General features: G+C 43.3%; 2 protein-coding genes across 2 annotated transcripts in view; one reads left to right on the forward strand and one right to left on the reverse strand.

Moving 5' to 3' along the window:
• The window catches only part of LOC108036577 (uncharacterized), a 46,193-nt gene extending 29,531 nt beyond the window's left edge, over nt 1-16,662 (reverse strand). Inside the window, exons 1-2 of the mRNA XM_017112829.3 lie at nt 16,182-16,662; nt 1,973-2,200 (exon numbers count right to left, since the gene is read on the reverse strand). The gene's annotated coding sequence lies outside the window, so the exon portion shown is untranslated. The remainder of the gene's footprint in view (nt 1-1,972; nt 2,201-16,181) is intronic.
• LOC108036576 (sodium-dependent nutrient amino acid transporter 1) lies at nt 2,187-6,655 on the forward strand. The gene is made up of 6 exons (XM_017112828.3): nt 2,187-2,334; nt 4,092-4,546; nt 4,925-5,162; nt 5,224-5,598; nt 5,656-6,299; nt 6,368-6,655. Exons 2-6 carry the CDS (start codon nt 4,099-4,101, stop codon nt 6,619-6,621), a joined length of 1,959 nt encoding a protein of 652 aa, XP_016968317.1. The 5' UTR covers nt 2,187-2,334; nt 4,092-4,098; the 3' UTR covers nt 6,622-6,655.
• Nucleotides 16,663-19,568: the final 2,906 nt, after the last annotated feature.

Genomic DNA, 19,568 nt, shown 5'->3' on the forward strand with positions numbered 1-19,568 from the left:
GCCCCTGCGAGATTTATGCCCTGCTGGCGCTTGATAAATGACTGGGAAAATTTGTAAGTGGCTTCTACTTTTTGTCAACTCGAATCCTAAATGCTCGTTGGCCATAAATTCGCAGTTCGCCGCTGCCCTGTCATTTTCTCTCTGCGGCTGTGGCTCATTAAAATGCCAAATTAGTCCGGCGAATTAGTGAAATGCTAGATGATCCCGGTAATTGTAATTGCAGACCCGAATGAAATGTACTGACCAACTGAAAGGGCTAATTAAATAAGGAATAAGAGACATAAAACTGTGTTTATCCCGCCGTGTTTCCTTTAAACACAAATAACTCACAAAGAGAGCCACAATTAAAAGGACAAATAGCCGCAGGCAGCCACTTACAGGACTCGTTAGCTTTTATTAATCGAATTAACTGCATATTCCGCACGGCGATGCATTGTTGCTAAGTCCTTGTAGCCAAACAATTACCGACTGGCCAATAAATAAGCCACAGAAACACATGCAAAGCAGATAATCACGGCGAGGGGACTCGAACTCATCCATAAACAGACAGATTAAACCCGTCAACGTCACCGCATAGGCGCGCATTAAAAATTAATTACATTTTAAATGGCAAAAAGATTTAATTTTCGCCGGCCCATCTCCTAGCCCATGGCACTTAATTGAAAAGTAAAAATAAATGTCATTACTGTAATTCGCCGGCGATGGATGGAATGCGATTTAGGGCGCTTTTGCCATTTGTCGGCACTCGACCATCATCGTTGAGATTTTAATTGAATTGTTGGGATCAATGGACCCACGCAGCCGAGTTGCTCACATGGAAGTGCTGTGAATTTGTTGCGGTCAATTTTGCGTGTTAATGCCAGTAAAAACCGAAAATTGTTTGCCACTACAACGTGGGGAGACCCCTCCACATCCCCCAATTTATATATACTCTTCTACACCTATCTCTCACTTCTAAAAGCGAGCCGCAGTCGGCAAACGAACCGCAGTAGCCAAGTGTCGAAAATTTGCATCCAATTAAAATGTTTGCTCTAACACATGAACCAACACGAGCTTTTACTTTCATGACCAAAATTCAGTGGGGCGCTCGTTCGGATACCACCGACCAAAAACTGCAATTAGGTAGTTAGTCCGTATCAGAGTAATAAATTGGTTTCTTATCAAACTCCCCCAGACAGGAATTCCACATTTCTCGGAGCTTTAATGAGTGTCGAAAAATACAATTTCTTGGAAAGTAAACAAATGGGGTTTACCTATGTTAAGCTGTCTGAAATAAAGTATTATAAAATATTTTATATTGCTTTTAGGTTACACTTATAACAGTTCCATGAAAATCGATATCGTTCTTATCAGTAATAACAAAGGCTATCGAAATTAGAGTTATTAAAAGGAAAATGTTATAAACTTGATAAAACAAAGGTATTATAAACAACATTAATAATTATTATAAGTATTTAAATATTTCTTTAATTTAATTTCGGTGTAATAATTGAGATAAAGCTCTACCTGCACTTTTTATTCAAAAATTCATCATGATAAGTTCAAGTACTGATATCTAAAAATAACATGATAATGATTATAGTAAAGAAAATATTAATTTTGAAAAGCAAATAAAATAAAAAAGATCATGTAAGGGTAAAGAAGATTTAGAAAAGTTTCTTGAAATCTATTAAAAATCGAAAATAACAGGTAGCAATTTTACAATTATCCATAACAACGTAATACTTCAGAACTTTGGTTTGAACTTATAGAACAATGGAACGCAAAGGAAAATAAAGTCGGAAAACAAATATTAAACATACCTCTTAATAACCAGCTCAATTATAATAAGTAAATAATAATGATTATGTCACGGGCTCTTCTACAAAAACACACAACATCACGTCCACAGGTTACACCAAAGATACGCCTCACACATAAGTGCGCTGCGCAGGCGAATCCATAATAACTTAATTTTCATATTTTCACCTACCTTGGCTTGTGTCAAGTCTATGGGCCAGCTCCCCGAAGCACCTCCTAACTCTTTATTTTGTTTTTTCGCGGTTTGTTTTCGTTTTCGAGTTTCTTTGTTTTTATTCCGCTTGCGAACCCAGAGACGCCTCTGGGGCAAAAAGAGCTGCTCAGTGAGCTTTTGGCGTTCGCGGTGAGCGGTTCGCTTGGATACTTCAGCGCAATTCAATTGTTTAACTACGCAAAGTGACTGAAAGATAGATAGAAAATCAAATTTCAGTAGAGACAAGTGAGACTGTGATTCTTCAAAGGAAAATAAAGCCGAAAATGATACAAGAGCACCTGGCAACACATTCCTGAACAAAAGCTACAAGTGGAGAGAAAGTAATAAAACCAATTTGCAAAACTAATTTTTTATGTTCCCAAGCTAACCCTGAGATAAAGAAGCGTGTACCGAAACTATCATAAAAGTCGCGTGTTTAACCTACAATCTATGGTGTATGATCGTGCCATAAAACTAGTATTCATGACGTGTACCCATGCTAAATTCACCCAAAAACGTTTTTAATAATACCTCATACAAGGTCTCCCAGTGCACCCCGTCTTATTTCGGTGCGTTGCGAAACCCTTTCAGTCACTCTATCTTTATTGACACCCTAAAGATTCTTATTGCATGTCTGCAAACTTTATGATTCTGCCATTTGCCAGATAAGTGAGGAAGTATGAGAAAAAGATACTTTTTCTGCGAGACTGAGTCTGTGTCTGGGCGCCATAACTTAGTTACAATTTAGCATTATATCAGTGTGCCACACTTTTTTATGCAATACATTAAAACAGTCAGCTGGAAAAAATTGCCTCGGGTGCAATTAAATAATTGACTCTTGTCAATATAAAATAATAAAAGCCCATTTAGAACGTGTGGCGCTGGCGGGCTTTATAGCACCACCAAAACAGCAATACCACCCCCCACCAAAAAAAATACCTAGGAATGTGCTATCGAGTTTTGTGGCGCGTACTTCACGCTTTGTTTTGTTTGGTTTGTGGTTTGGGCCAAGTTGGCAAATTGGCGGGTAATTGCGGCTGCACGTTCCGCTGACATTTTTGAGTCACACCAGGTTGCAAGTTGCATTGCGCGAACTCACTTTCCATTTTTGCAACGAGAACAATCGACAAAGCAGCTGCGCATGCGCAATGCTCGAAATAGTGACACACGATCTAGAGTCATCCAAAAGGTAAACAAACCTGGGAAAACCATTCAAAAGGAGTCGATGTGTTGATACCCTAGGTATTTTTGAGGTGTTTTCTTTTAAGTAAAAATTATTATTGCATATGCTAGTTTCTAAAATTACCAAGTTCCCATGTGAATCAATCTCTTCTAAAAAAAGTTCCACTTTGAGTCATGAGCCATATCAATCGATTGTAAAAGCTGCCGGTGACAGCTTGTTAGCCCGGTTTTTTATTTTGTTTGCGTTTCTACGATAACAAGGCCAATGTCTTGGCTTGTCAACTGGTTTTTAATCAGGAAGAGGATAGTGTAACACTTTCAATGATGCAAACCTAAAAAGTAGTGAAAGGAATGCAAGTGCCTTATTAAGAAATTCTGTTTATTTTTGGAATTATTTATGATGAACTTTAGCATAACCGTTAGCCATTTTGGGGCTGCGAACTGCCTCCAAAGATGCAATAAATCAATCTGAAATTCGAGATATCAGGAAAGTGGTTGTCCCGCATCGGAAACAAATGATCACACGAGAAACCCGAGGTGTTGTTATGAATGGAGCCCAAGTGGCAAAAAGGCCCGAGGCAAAGCAGCCAGACGCTTGGAGACCTTTCCCTGAAAAGGCCAGGAAACTGGTTTCGCCCTGAGGCTTGGCAGCCAAATTGCCAAGCGTCTTGGCCTGCTGCAGCTTACCAGTTTGCTGCAGTTTTTACTGCATTCACCCATTGTTATGTAATGTGTAATCGCCTAAGTCAGTGGGTCAGTGACTTGCCAGCTCGGTATTTGCCTTTGTCCCTCTGAGCCGGTAATCAACGGCCATAATTGGGCCTCAAAACTTGACCACCGGTGGATGGCAACCTTAAGTTGCTGCGGCTTAAGTTGAAGGTTAGAGTAACCACTGAAATTTCTGATTGATTTGCAGCTGCAACATGGAGGCCACAGGCAATAACAACAACAATAACAATGGCCACCTGAACCAGGGGTTTGTGGGCTCTCTAAATGCCTCAACCATCTCGATACCAGGGGCTTACAAGCCAAATGATTCTACGAATGGCAAGGTGGCGTCCTCTGCAGGATCAGGAGCAGCGCCAGGCGATAGTCAGCCTGGTGTGGAGGCGGGTCAGCAGGGGAAGCAACGAGCCAGTTGGAACAACGACATCGAGTTCCTCATGTCCTGCATCGCACTGAGCGTGGGCTTGGGAAACGTCTGGCGGTTTCCCTTCACCGCCCTGGAGAACGGCGGCGGGGCCTTCGTAATCCCCTACCTGATCGTCCTGATTCTGGTGGGCAAACCCGTGTACTACATGGAAATGCTGCTCGGCCAGTTCTCCAGTCGGGGCAGCGTCAAGGTCTACGACTTCTCGCCCATCATGCGGGGTGAGTTTGCAGTACTGATTATATTAAATATTATATTTACTATATTTGCATATAAAATCTACATACCGAGCATATTTTAAAAGCTAAACATATAATATATGTACCTATAAATTTGTTAAGTTGAAAAGGTTAAAGTTTAACCCCTCGAAAATAGATTTGTTTCCAAAACCAGCTCTCTATCTATCTCTAATTAAAATAAACGTCTTCTAAATTGATGCAATCCCAGTTCTAGAGCTTAGCTTACCATCTTTTAATAACCCAACTTCGCAATCGAAAATCAATCAATAAGCTCGTAGCGTGTGAGGTCTCACGAAACCGCTTTGTGAGTTATAAATTGCCCGATAAATCAGGGGATAATCGTATCTCTTTCCAAACCAGGCATTGGCTATGGCCAGGTTTTGGCCACGGCCATCGTGAGCACCTACTACGCCACGCTAATGGCCCTAACCCTGCGCTACTTCGTGGACTCCTTCTACCCGACCCTGCCGTGGAGCTACTGCCGGGCGGAGTGGGGAGCGGACTGCCTGGACTCGGCTCTGCAGGAAGCCAGCGGAACCTCGAGTTTGGTTAACACGAGCTCAGGTGTGCGCACCACCTCGGCGGAATTCTACTTCACGTGAGTGGGCAAACATTCGGCCAGCAGGATGTGGCACTCATGTCTCCCATGTGCGTTGCAGGAACATCATTCTGCGCGAGAAGGCGAGCATCGACGATGGCATCGGGTATCCCAGCTGGAGCCTGGCTCTGGCACTGGCCGTGGCCTGGCTCATCATAGCGGGCATCATGTTCAAGGGAGTGAAGAGTTCCGGCAAGGCCTCCTACTTCCTGGCCCTCTTCCCCTACGTGGTCATGTTCGTCCTCCTGGTGAGGGCCCTCACCCTGCCAGGAGCCTTCGATGGCGTCCTCTACTTCCTGCGGCCGCAGTGGCACAAGCTCCTGGAACCGCAGGTCTGGTACGCCGCCGTCACCCAGGTCTTCTTCTCGCTGGCCATTTGCTTCGGGAACATCATCATGTACGCCTCCTACAACCGATTTGGCCACAATATATACAGGTGAGTGGAGAGGATGTCCTGTCCTGGGTTATCAATTCGAATTTCTGACCCCTCTAGGGATGCCAACATCGTCACCACCCTGGACACCTTCACCTCCCTGCTCTCCGGCGTGATTATCTTTGGGATACTGGGCAACCTGGCCCATGAGAACAGCACCAGCGACATCGCCAGTGTGGTGAATGGAGGCCCTGGCCTGGCTTTCATTTCCTATCCCGATGCCATTGCCAAGTTCAAGGTGCTGCCGCAGCTCTTCTCCGTGCTCTTCTTCCTGATGCTCTTCGTCCTCGGAATCGGCAGCAATGTGGGCATGGCCTCCTGCCTGTCCACCGTAATCAAGGACCAGTTCGGGCACCTCAAGAACTGGATGATAGTGGTGGGCATAGCCCTGGTGGGTTACTTTCTGGGCCTGCTGTACATCACACCCGGTGGTCAGTTCGTGCTGAATCTGCTGGACTTCTTTGGAGCCACCTTTGTGGCCCTGGTGCTGGCCATCTTCGAGCTGGTGGCCATTGCCTGGATCTACGGGGTGAAGCGCCTGTGCCGGGATGTGGAGTTCATGATTGGCATCAAGACCTCGCTGTACTACCGCATCTGCTGGGCGGTCATCACCCCGCTGCTAATGCTCACCATTCTCATCTACACCTTGGTGCTGTACGAACCGCTGAAGTACAAGGACTACACCTACCAGTCGGGGGTTTATGGTGAGCAGGAGGGATTAACCTTTCTCTTGGCGCATCCTGCTTAATAAAATCTTTCCCCTTTTTTACAGTTTTTGGCTGGTGCCTGAGTGCCTTCGGCGTGGGTCAGGTGCTCTTTTGGGCCATTCCCGCCGTGCGGCAGCAGCCCGCGCATCTGGGTCTCTGGGACCGCGTCCGCAAAGCCTTTGAGCCCCTGCCCAACTGGGGACCACTGGACCCCCTGACCCTCAAACGGTACCAACTATTCGTCCAGGAGGGCCAGGCCAACGCCCTCTTCCGGCGCAGCAGTATCTGGCACAAAATCTATGACAATATCTTTGGTTAGCATTGAATTAGCAATAAAACTATATACCATTTAATGCCGACGACTTCGTTACTTTACGAGGTCAGGGGCTCCGCTGCGGGAACAGCACAACCCTTTTATAATAAAAATCAGTCCCTGCCCCGGGCTTAAGTGCCAAATTAAATGGCAGTTGGGAATGACCTCGGGGCGATCGTAAGACCTACATGCGTAATATTCGCAGATATGGCAGTCGTAAATAAGTTGGCAAAGGGATGAAGTTCGGAGAAGCAGACCATTTTGTTTATCAGTACTGAGTAGTATATTTCAACTTAATTTGAGTTATTGTTCTAGGAAATCTCTAAAAACTGAGATAGGCTGATAGAACCCCTTAAAATTCAGTTTCTGGAACCCAAAATCCATTCTGAATATAGAGCGAAGAACGCTCATCGATTTCATGCCAGATTGTGAACTTTTTACCGAGCTTCCTGCACCCTGAAAGAACTTTTGTGGCATCTCTAGTGAGTGCTGGCAACTGTGGGAACTATATAAGACAAGACAATTGCAGCCCGAGGCACTTGCGCCACCCCATTTGGCCCCCTTTTTCGCCACTTGCAACCCTCCCATGTGCTCGCATACGCGCACTGATTATGCCATAAAGGGTGGAAAGTTCTGATTTTATGATTGAAAGAAAAGTTCCCCGAATTTTGTCTCGCAGCTTATGTGGGCTTTTGTGAGGGTGTGTGCTGCGAAACACTTCCGCGTAACATGGCGCGCAAAGTATTAAAGTAATTTGTAGCTGGCAAACAGGGGATTCCCTTTTGGCCGCCTGCTGGGCGGATAAGACATGCAGAATGTTGTCAAACGACAGAGGGGGGAAGTATTTGCGAAATTCACAGTGGTAAGTAATAAATCAAAAGGAGGATCGAGCCACGGCTGTCAGCCTAATGAAGATGTCTGCCCACCTGGACAGTGGTGGTGTCTATTGTCCTCCTGGCAGCTGGGTGTGCGTAATTGCACTGATAAAACGCATCTGAGCGGCACAAAGAGGCCCTCGCTCACGCTGTCATGAACACACGGCGTATGCGCAACGCCCGAGCGGAAAGCCAATGCATTTCGAGCTATTTGTCAAGCCATTGTGCCATGTTAATGCGTTTTTAATGGCCAAACTTGAACATTTCGCTCAAGTGGTTGGCCAGCGCGACACTCCGACCGTCCGACCATCCAGCTTAATTTCATTGTTTTCCCGTACAAGTCAAACATAATGAGACATTATGGCCGCGTCGACGGTTCGTATGCGTAATGGAAATTTATATAACCGGAATGGCGGCGTGCGTTGCATCGATTCCATGCCACAGCGACCATTATTGAATGTAAATGGAATTAATTTGTGAATGAGACAGTGATTTCACACACACACAAAAGGAAGTGAATTGCTTTTTAAAATATTGGCGTTGAGGGGGTCACCAGTAACAGTGTTTATTTTTATGCATATAAATAAGGCAACATTTAAGAATATCTAAAACTGCTTTAAGGATATTTAAAATTGCTGGTAAACGGAAAATTCTCTACGTAATAATTCACCGAAGGATTTCGGGAGGAATGAAAATATATAATTAATAATGAAAATATTATTGAGGAAGACACCAGTAAGATATATTGGGTAAAATTTATAAATTTCTTATACTGCAATAAAAGTTAATACACTTTTATGAGGGAATAAGCAATAAAAGTGTATATTAAGTAACATTCATGAATATCTAATGCTGAATTTAAAGACAATTTGAATTGCTGTCAAGGCGCTAATTCATCTACTTAAAAGTCCACTGAAAGATTTTGGGAGGAATGAAATTGGGAAACTAATAATCACAAATATATTATATATACCGAAAAATATATATATACCGAAAAAACTTTTTATTTTTTGTGAAAAGAAATTAAGTAAAGTTGCTGTTAATGCGGTAATTCCTCTACGTAAAAATCCACTGAGGGTTTCTGGCAAGGCATACACTTGACCTTAATTATTCACGAAAGCCTGGTCAATATCCATTAGCAATAAAAGTCTGAGCCTTCTTTTTATTCGGTTGGTTTTCGAGGCGGATAAATTATGAACGAGCCACTTAAAGTGCTTTAAAGCCAGCGATATGTCTCAAGGCCTGTGCTAGGCTAAAACCCCTATCAAACTTAGATGGAAAGCAAATATTTGGCTTTATTATAATTTACGTTTATTATTTCAGGGATGCGATGATTTATGGCCACGTAATAACAACGCAAAATCATAGCCATGGAGTTCATTGTGCGAAAATGGGCGAAATTACAACAAATAAATCAGCCACCTGAAGTTGAGCGGCAGACGGCAAACAGAAAATGACAGGTGAGGTGCCCAGGTACAGGCGTTTGCCTTTTAGCCACATTTCCCCAAAGTAATCAACGCACTGGCCGCAGACAAGGGCTCGGGATTCCCGGTGCCCCGGCCTCCAAAGCGGGAGACCAATGATAGGATCTGCCGGAGGAGGGCATCCACTTGTCGGATGCGGATGGCCCAAAAGGCCTGCGATTTAATGGGCCAGCTGCGGGGGAGACTGCTACTTAGGCACACATTAACTTTTGGCCTTTTGTTGGCCAAGAGCGCTTTGTCTTCTTCTTCTGACCCCGCGAGCCGCGACCCATCTTGAGGCACTGACTCGACTAGACACAGCTGCTTTTATTTCCTTTGTTTATTTTTCACGGGCCGAAATTTTAAATTATTTAAATAAATTAGACCACATTCCTGGGCCATCCGCACAGATTGCCAGTGATTTGAATGGCATTTAGCTGGATTTGTTTTGCACCTTTGGGTTTCCTTGGGAATGATTGCCTCATTGTTGTAAAAATTTACAGCCAAACTTTATAGGCCACAAATGGCCAACGAATGTCCTGAATTTGTATTCAACATAAAAGAACTGACCCAAATGTTGAACTCGGTTTGCCTTAATCGCTAAGCAATGGCTGGGAATTTACATTTAAATAGGGCTAGTACTTTTATTACTCGCTCTTGTTAAAGAAAAAAGTTTTGGTTAACAAAGGAATCGAGATATTAAATTATTAAGTCATAAAATTGAAGGCAATAAATAAATAATTTGTAATTGATTTGATTTTAATTGGTGCTTTATGACACTTTAATAAAAAGTGGGTCAATAAACTGCCGTAACTTATTTATATTTAATAATTAGCTGCTGCATAGCATAGTTTTATATACAAGCGATAATTGCTCATTTATAAAAATAGCCGATTAGATATTTAATTGATAAAAAAAAGCCTTTAAAAGAAACTTTCATTCTATAAATTTATTTAACCGAAAACGATATTTTATTCATTTCATATAATCGGGCTGAAGGTATTTTTTACAAAGCCAAAACTATAACTAAAGCTCGCAAGCAACACACATTTTTTAGACTAATCAATACCACATTGTATGCAATTAGCAGTGAAATGAGTTCAAAAGGGGACTGCTGTTAATTAAAAATTCCCGATAAGTACACCCAATGTTGTTCAATGGAATCTAATTAATTAAATTTTTGGAGACAACAAGTTGCAGCCATTTTTCACGCTCGAGTGGAGCGGCGGAGTTATGGGCGGAAAGCGGGCCGCAGACAGGCGCTCCATCAAAGGTTGCCTTGGCGAAGGACTCGCAGGACACGAAGGACTCGTGCTCCTGAACAGTTTGTTATGTCGATGGTCGGCGGTTCGGAGCCAGGATGTCAACTACATGCACAAACAGGTATCCAGATACATTCGCTTGTATCTGGATACATATACATTCGAATCTGTAGTTTTTGGCTCGCCATATTGTTTGTGTGCTTCATATTTATGACAGTCTGTCAATGGCAGGAGCCGGATTCCCGGCGAAGGAAAACAAATCATTCGCCAGACAATGTATATGTGCCGAGCACTTCCACGTCCTGGCTCGAGCGTTTTCATTGTTCGCTCGAAGTGGCCGCTCTTCAGCTATCGATTGGCCATTTGACGTATCGAGAGTGCCTTCGATTTTATTAGCTGTTTATAGTGCCAATTAAAGCATAAAAGTTAAATACCAGAATCGCGTGCTCGCCGACACAGAGCATACTTTGCGGGGCGCAAAAACGCTGAGAATGGGATTTGTTTATGGGTTTTTTCGGGTTTTGTCAGAGCTGTTTGCCGCTTTCCTGCTTTTAAGTTATTTATAATTATTTCAGCCCAGCCACAAGCTCGGAGAGCTTCGCACAGAATGGAGAGACAGGCGAATGACAAAAACCTTGACAACTTTGCAGTTTTGCCAAAGTTTTATGATAAGTTTTTCATCACAAGACGCCAGGCATGTCGTGCCAAGAAACCAAACAGACATTAGGCCAACAGCCGGGAAAGGGAAGAGTCAGGGACTAGGAGGAGCAGGAGGAGCAGGAGGAGCAGCGGCAGGACTCCTGCCAGTGCAAAAACCGACATCACAATGGCTGACTGTCATCCGGGGCTGCACCATGGGTCAAAATGTGCCACCAACTGGCACGCCACGGGACGCAAGCCAGGATCTGGGCTCCGGGATCCCTGCTCCTGCCACATGGACAGACCATTAAATTGCAAACTCATTTGCGGAGTTTCGGGAAACGGCGTTCCCTTGGCCATGGCAACCAGCTTTGGCACAATTAAAACGAAATACCTGTGCTCGGGCAAATTTCTTGTCTGGAGAGATTTAATAAATTAAATGCAGCGATCTGGGAGTTCCCATGTTTACCTTGGAAGAATGAACTTATCAAATTTATATTTAAATATGTTAAATACTGCCATATTTTCCAAGCAAGCTTTCCACTCTGCAAAGTAGAAAATAATTAAGTTATAGGGACAATGAGTTTGAGGACTATCAGTTGTACCTTAAAAAATTTCGTAGATTTGTATGCCTTTGAACAGTTTTAATGATTCTCAAGTACTCGTTTAACAAAGGATAACAAAAAATACGTCAAATAAATAGAACTGTAGAAGTTGTAAGGAAATACTAGTTGGATTTAAAATAGAGAGTGAAAATCGTGCGAATAAAGAGAATATTTTGCTGGCAATATAGTTAACTCAAGCTGAGGAAGTACTAGTCCTTAAAGTTCATTCGTAGTTTAATGGCTTAGAAGATAATAAGTGCACTGTATTTTAAATTATTTTAAACATTCCTGGGCACCATTTATGGCAACCCATTTACCCATATTATACGCACTTTCCATATTAAACTTTCCTTGATTTAAAACCGACTTCCCCCGCAATTATAAATATTATTTTAAGTAAAGCAACTCACTTCCCCGGGACACGTTTGCTTTCGGTGAACCGGGGCCCACAGTGTCCGTGTCCACATCCAGGAATCAGATCAGATACCACGGCGACGGGCGGAGGCTGGAATGGCAGTGAAATGAAGAGTGGTCTGGGGCACTGAAAAGAAATGTCGCCGGATGTCGTCAACGCTGGTCCGCAGGAAAATGGGAAAGCCACAGATGGCAGCTGGCAGGGGGAAAAATGAGGAAAAAGGGCACCAAAGTTTGTGACGAACTTCATGGACTTGTTCAACACGTGTAGTTGGCCCAACAACACCGAGAGCTTTAAACTCTGCTCGTTAATTAGGAGTCGGAAATCAAATTACTGCCCGAGATTTCACTACTTTGGCCAATTAAATTCCTGGCAAATCCAACAAATGACCGCCGGCACTTGCAGAAAGCCCTTTTGAAGTGCTCCACTATTAAAACTTTGGCACATGCATAAAATCTTCACATCTAAATGGAGCAACTGCGAGTCAAGTGGATTTATCTTTGGGCAAATAAAGTTGCCATCGCCGGAGGCTGTTAATTCCGGGCCAAGACGGCTGTCAGTTACCCGTAACTATGACTGGGTTTTAAGCTCCTCCCGGGGACCTTTGGGCATAATTTCTAGTACATTAAGCCCTGTCTCGAGTTGCGCAGCATCCGCATTAACATTCATGCGTGCACGAGGCCGGAAAGGTTTATTAGATTTAACCGCAGCCCTCAAACCCGTCACCATGGCGTATGCGTGATGTCCTGCTGACCTTGTGCCCATCAAAATTACAATGGGAGGTGACATGCCCGGGAAGCAGGTGAGTGTCCCCCCGCTTTCGGCACTTAAATTTTTTCCGTCATCACTCAATTTATCATCTGGCCAAGGAAGGTCGCAAATAAAATGTTTTCCCATTTTATTTTTCTGCTTTTTTTCCGGTTCACTCTCGTGGAAATGTCGATTTAAGCTCGGGTTTGTCTTAATTATGTGAGCAGCTTTTTTCGGCTCTTGTTCCGTTGGCGTAGAAAGGAATTTATTTATTTAAGGAATGACAACAGCAAGGAAATGGCTTTTTGCATCGAATTACAATGATGTTTTGGTGAATTATCGCCGGATTGATTGATGATGGTGTCACAGGCAAATGGACAAGTATACACCCTGTCACCTGGTGAATCGGGCAAATCATTTACCAAAGGACATCTTGACAGCAGCGGAAGGTGGGCTAAAACCACTCACGAGACTTGGGATCAACTCTAATTTATGGGGTTAGTAGGTAAATAATGTTTAAAGAATTGCTGGATTTAAAGAGCTACTTTTTAAGGCAGTAAAATAAATCAAAATAGATCAATCGAAATATAAAAACTAAACCCTAATGTTTGTAGTTTTTGCAAAAGTTAAAAACACTCATCATTCATCATTCAAATCCATCGATAGGAAAAAAGTCAAAAGCAAATGCTCGGCGGCAAAGCAACGTAACAAATGATTTTCCAAGGGTTTTGCACTGATGATACGAAAACATTTAAATTAAATGAAAACAATGTTTTTCCGTCCGGTTGCAGGGGCATGGGAAAAGCCCCAAAGATAAGCAAACAGCCAGAACAAACAGCCGAATGGGGACTAAGACAAAGCAAACAGGGAAGGCGGGGGAAATGGGCGAAACAACCGCAGAAACAATTTATTATTTGTGAATTCCCCACCCGAAAATCGGAAGGCGAAGTGCCAATATGCAGGTTTGGCTCTAGCAACTTGAATAAATAATGAAATCGGTAAGCAAGCGGTCCAAGATGCTGAAAGTTAAGAGCTTCGTCCGTCCAAATGGCCACAATATTGACTGGATCCGGGCCAGCAAACAAATCTGAATAGACTCTCCGTCAGATGGCCAAGATATTTGGCCAGAAAAGGCATTGGGCACATATACAAATGGGTGCTTCATTCGTCATCTCGGAGGTCAAAGGGTTGCCCCCAATTTAAGCTGTGAGATCCGCCACTTCTTGTGCAATTTCTCAATCACATTTAACCACTGGCCAGCGGCCAAGGCCCCCGGTTGCACCCGAAATCCTTGGCCAATGCTCCATTAGACCAGCGACCTTTTCCTGGCCCCTGAACCTGATGAAATATGAAAAATTTCGGGGCGCCAGTGGTTGTAGTGGTCGTGGGGAGGAGAAAATCATACAGCAACACCAAGAGCTCAAGCCACTTGGCCCTTGGGAGTTTATGGAAGAGCTTAGCAAACAAAATTATATTCAATTTCCTTTAATGGCCACCATAAAATAGCAGTCAGCAAAAGTAAAGCCGGCCGAAAGCCGCCACAAGACGAAAAAAAAAGTAGAAGTAGGCGTTGCGCCGCGAACTTCCCAGGGCAGAATCAGAAATCAGGACGCGGCAGCTATCCTCCATCCTGGGCGCTTTTTGTTAGGTAAGCAACTTGTTTGAAGTACTTTCAGTACTTCACAATGGATTATGTTGGGATGTATGTTTATCGCAGATATGAATATTCCATTTGGCCGGGCCATCAGACAGCAGCAGCTGCCGTCGTTTGGTCCGCGTGAAAAGCGATTAAGCATACGCCGTGGTGTCCGCTCCATTTGCCACGATTCGCCACGACTCTCCTGTTGGCCTGTCAGCCCTGTCAACCAAATTGTTTCGCCTACTTAAATGGCACTGCGAGAGGGCTATTAAAGTAATAAAAAATATCTTAATATTAAATATTATACCTGAAGGGGATACTTTAAGGACTTACAGGAGTTATACAGGTGTTTTTAAAGTTACCTTGAAGAAATTCATTACATGTCTTATAATCCTTACTCTTTTGTTGAAATAAACACTTTCTTTATGGTAAGAACACTACAATACCTTTAGTCTATCTCAAGGGGGAACCTTAAAGTATTATACATATATATGTACCATATTTAGATTACTTTAAAAATAAGACTATAATCTTTTGGTAATAAGATAAAAGAAATTGCATTTAGTCTTTCCTATTCGAACTCTTTAAGGACAAGGAATTATATTAGGTACATTTTTAGATACTTTGAAGGTTTGTTCTATATGGCTTCTAGTCCTAAATATTTTATTACCATTTTATTGTAACAAACCATAATTGGGCTTTAAATTCCAAACTATATTAATTTTAATAAAATCCTTGCTCATTAAACAGGGTTAAAGCCTCTAGCAATTGTTTAAAAACTTCAAACGTTGAACAAAATAAATCTTAGTTTAAGTAAATACCTTAATTCTGCTGACGACAGAGTTTACTTTTCTTGTATTTATTGATGAAATAATCAGATTAAAGCAAACAAATCACAAGTACCAAATAAACCCCTCTTGAAGCTTCTCGATTTTTAGTCCTTAGCTGCAAAGGCTGAGAAATCCCCAACTTAATCAAGTTGAAAGCAATCACTTACCAAAAGCAAAGTAAGAATTATTAAAATTTTATAAATCGGTAAGGCAGAAAAGAAACTTATTATCAGAAGTGTGAAGGCTCTTAGCCGAGGGGCTTAAAATGTAACACAAGATGCTTTATAAACTTTTTAAAATAAACTTTATGGGATGGTTGGTTAAAGTCTTTTATATTGCAAACTACCAAAGGAGGTGTGGATCTTCAAGGGGATGGAGAGGACAGAGCCTTAACTATGTCATCGCCCGAATCCCGGACTCCTAAGCCTTGTGTAGGAGACAACATAATCCAATAGATAGAGTCAACAAAGGGGAATGTTTACTATTAGGTTTATCGCCGGCTAAACCGGACGCAGAATGGGTCCGGGAATGGGAGGAATTTAATGCGAGCCCTCCGCATTTTTATGGTCCATTTCCAGCTGCAGGCCAGGCCTGAAGTCCGGAACCGTTAATACATCAAACTCAAGCCTCGTGACAGCCAACTTGCCGCATTCTTATCTTCCCTCTTGCGGCTCCCAGATAGCGACACTTGTCAGAGGAATCCTCTTTCGGAGGAGCAGAATATATGTATGTCTGTCTGCCCCACAGCCTTAGACAATTCGATTGACATGAAATGAATTGTGAAATTAAACAGTCTGCACAATGACAGCCGCAGAAAGGATTCCCGAATGGGGCCACAAATTGCTAAGTGATTTCGCAGAAGCCCTGAAAAAAGGAGAGAAAAGGCCGCCTGCCAGTTGCCTGGCAATAAAGATGGTCCTTAAAAAGTCAACAGCAAGGAGCATTAAATCGCATGAGAACGGTTCTGGCTCGTCCTTGACTTTCTGTTATTTTTGCCAGCTCTTTGGGGGATCAACGCCTGTTTGTTCGCACCATAAATGTGGAGATTCCCCAAGTGCTGCATCCTAGAAATATTCCCCACAACTTACCCCTCAGGATTCGAGAGCCCGCACAATGCCAATGCTATTGAGCAATTAGCGAACTTGGGCCGCAAAAGCGTTTCTTCCGATTGCATGGAAAACTATTCACGCGCGGGCTTTAATCAAAAAGCATTTGAATTTGAATTTGAATCTGAATTTGAATCGCACACAAATCGAACACAAATCGCACTGACACACACTCACTGCACCAACAAATATCAATCAACAATTGCGCCGCCCGAGAGCATGCAACAATTTCTATTTTCCTATTTTCCTCTTTTCCCGATTTTTCTATTTTCCCATTTTTCCTTGCCTTTGTGCCGTACCACGCGGCGTATGAGCAATCAATTTGCATCGAGTTCGGCACGCACTGCTTCAATTATTCAAAAGACCGTTACGCCAGTTCAGTATTTAAGTCGAAATATTGGGCTTTCGGTTCGGTAGGTGTTCCAGGAGGCTTGCCAGTTGCGGAGCCAAGCGTCTGGTTGGCCAGCCGACGTCGCACTGAGGCTCCAGTTGGGCCAGCACCTCGCTTTTGGAGGAACACACTGGCGCCCCAATGGGTTCCACGCGAATCGGCGCATGCGCAGGCGCCTCGCCCCCCGGTGGATGTCATTTGGAAAACATTGTAGCCGTTTTTCAATGGCCCCGAAAACGCTGCCAGCAGGCAGCAGGCAGCAGGCGGCTTTGCGTGGAACAGTCGCTGCAATCGGAGATTTCAATTATGCATTACGTCCCTTTCAAGTGATCCAGGTGGGAGGTCGCCTCGAGGCGAGTCCTGCCCTCCGTCCTTTCAGTCCTGCCAAATCGCAGGCGTCCTAGCCGCTGCCTGTTGAGAGCTCTCGCTTAGCCAAAGGTGTCCACAGCAAGAACTAAACACGTCTCATAGAAAAGGTTGACAAAAGTGCAGAATGTTTCGGGCCAAATACGTGGCAGCATATTTGATCAACTTTAACAGGCCACAAAAACTGGATCCCAAGACTGAATCTTTCTTCGGCTTTAAAGAACACATTTGTTTTCATATTTTTGCAATTAATTGACAGCGGGCAGCTCATTGATTTTAGAATGCCGACCGCGGCTGTACACTGTTCGTGTGGCGGCAGATATCAAGCAGTGCTATTCCCTATGCCCACGAAAGGGTAGGCTGTCGAAAAATCATTATATTATAAAAGTATAAACAACATCAGCAGCATATTATGTAGGCAAAGTAGTGGTTATCATAGGTTGGTTCATCACATGTCAAAACAACCACCCCTTGAGTTATTTGCTATTAAAGAACACTTCGGAATTGCCGACTGCGAAACCGCACTCCTTCCCCTCAATTATTCCACTTCATTTCGCTGGCAATCCCTGGCCCAGTTCCTAACATTAATCTAATACCTATATTTGTAGATGCAAAAGCAATCTACCTTTGCCTTCACCTCCATTCCAATAAAATGCATAAAATGCGTGCACAGTTGGCGACACAGTCTGTCTAAATGCAATTTCAACTCGGTCCCCCAACCCAATCCCTTTCCGAACCACTTTAGAGTCTATATATATGTATAGCATTACTAGAGCCGGTGGAAATGGGCGACGGAAATAATTGAATTTGGCCGAGACGAGTTAAGAGGCGATTGCCAGCCATTGCAACGCTCGATTTACTTTGTAACATTGTGAACTAGCCGACTCGGTGGAGGATTTACATGGCTTCCGGGACTCCTTGGTCGGTGTTTTCCACCATAAATCCTCGGTTAGTCAACTGTCACGCCCTGAAAGGCAGCTGGCCGACAAAGAATCGCATTTCAGGGGCTGCTAATTATGAACCTCGTTAGCCCAACGACAGGTGAGCCTGCTGGTAACCCCTTTTTTTTGGCCCCAACAGCCCTGGGCCAGAACCCGAAATCCATTGACTACATCAACATCGAGCTAACAAGCATAATTAATGAGCTCCGGCATAAATCACCAGCAGGCCAATCAAAGTTGTCTCAATGCACATTCATCAGGCATCAGGGATTTGGCAGAAATATATGCCATCATGAGTGGCCAGGCCTCATCTTCACCGGACCACCTGACAATTGAGCAGGTTCGAGGGTTTCCCTGCCTGGGCTGCAATTAATAATCAAATGCCCGAATTCGGTAGGCCCCTTCCGTATCCGTATTCCAATTATTCGGCTGAGGCTTCGGCGGCCACTTCCACTGCACCTTGGCTTGCATGGCACGTCTGGTGCAACACTTTTTTCTGGACCTGGACCCCTCCTTCGCAGTGACGTACGACTCTATTTGCGTCTTCTGCGACACGCGCCACTGGCTCGAATTGAGCACCGAGCCAATTGTTCCGGGACCGGATGGTAGCCGTTCCCCTCCCGTTTTGGCCCTCTTTACATGTCCGTTCAGCTGACAATTACAACGCATTCGGTGCTGTAACTGTCGCCGGCCGTTGTTGCGTTTCTTTCATTGCCAGTGCTTTGGGTATGCTCGACTTCCATCTAAAATGAGTAACATTTGAAGAAAGAAAGAAAAAACCATTTTCCCAAAGGTATCGAATTTCAGTGACATAAAGTCTTTTATGTGCTTTATTACTTTAATACTTACCTTTGTAAGTAATCCAATCCTTAGCTTGAAAGAGAGTCATCAGTCTAGCTTGCCTAGACATAACCAAAGGGGTGTTCAAGGAAGTGTTCCAAGGAAGTGTTCCAAGGAAGTGTTCCAAGGAAGTGTCTCAAAGAAGTGTTCGAAAGAAGTTTAAAGAAGTGTTTCAAAGAAGTGTTTTAAAAAAGTGTTTTAAAGAAGTGTTCCAAAGAAGTGTTCTAAGAAAGTGTTCTAAGAAAGTTTCCCAAAGAAGTGTTTCAAAGAAGTGTTCTAAGAAAGTGTCCCAAAGAAGTGTTCCAAAGAAGTGTCCCAAAGATGTGTTCTAAGAAAGTGTCCCAAAGAAGTGTCTCAGAGAAGTGTTCGAAAGAAGTTTAAAGAGGTGTTTCAAAGAAGTGTTTTAAAAAAGTGTTTTAAAGAATTGTTCCAAAGAAGTGTTCTAAGAAAGAGTCCCAAAGAAGTGTTCTAAAAAAGTGTTTCAAAGAAGTGTTCTAAGAAAGTGTCCCAAAGAAGTGTTCCAAAGAAGTGTCCCAAAGAAGTGTTCCAAAGAAGAGTTCTAAGAAAGTGTCCCAAAGAAGTGTTGCAAAGAAGTGTTCTAAGAAAGTGTCCCAAAAAAAGTGTTCTAAAAAAGTGTCCCAAAGAAGTGTTGCAAAGAAGTGTTCTAAGAAAGTGTCCCAAAGAAGTGTTTCAAAGAAGTGTCCCAAAGAAGTGTTCTAAGAAAGTGCTCCAAAGAGTGTTCCAAAGAAGTGTTCAGAAAGTGTCCCAAAGAAGTGTTCCAAAGAAGTGATTCAAAGAAATATTCCAAAGAAGTATTTCAAGGAATTGGTA

This window comes from Drosophila biarmipes, chromosome 2R (assembly GCF_025231255.1).
Source record: "Drosophila biarmipes strain raj3 chromosome 2R, RU_DBia_V1.1, whole genome shotgun sequence".
NCBI classification, from domain to species: Eukaryota; Metazoa; Arthropoda; class Insecta; order Diptera; family Drosophilidae; genus Drosophila; species Drosophila biarmipes.

Coding starts and splice junctions, on each gene's coding strand:
- LOC108036576 (XM_017112828.3), top strand. CDS start 4,099: ATGGAGGCCACAGGCAATAACAACAACAATAACAATGGCCACCTGAAC. Junction 4,547..4,924: donor CTTCTCGCCCATCATGCGGG/GTGAGTTTGCAG, acceptor TTTCCAAACCAG/GCATTGGCTATGGCCAGGTT. Junction 5,599..5,655: donor TTTGGCCACAATATATACAG/GTGAGTGGAGAG, acceptor TGACCCCTCTAG/GGATGCCAACATCGTCACCA.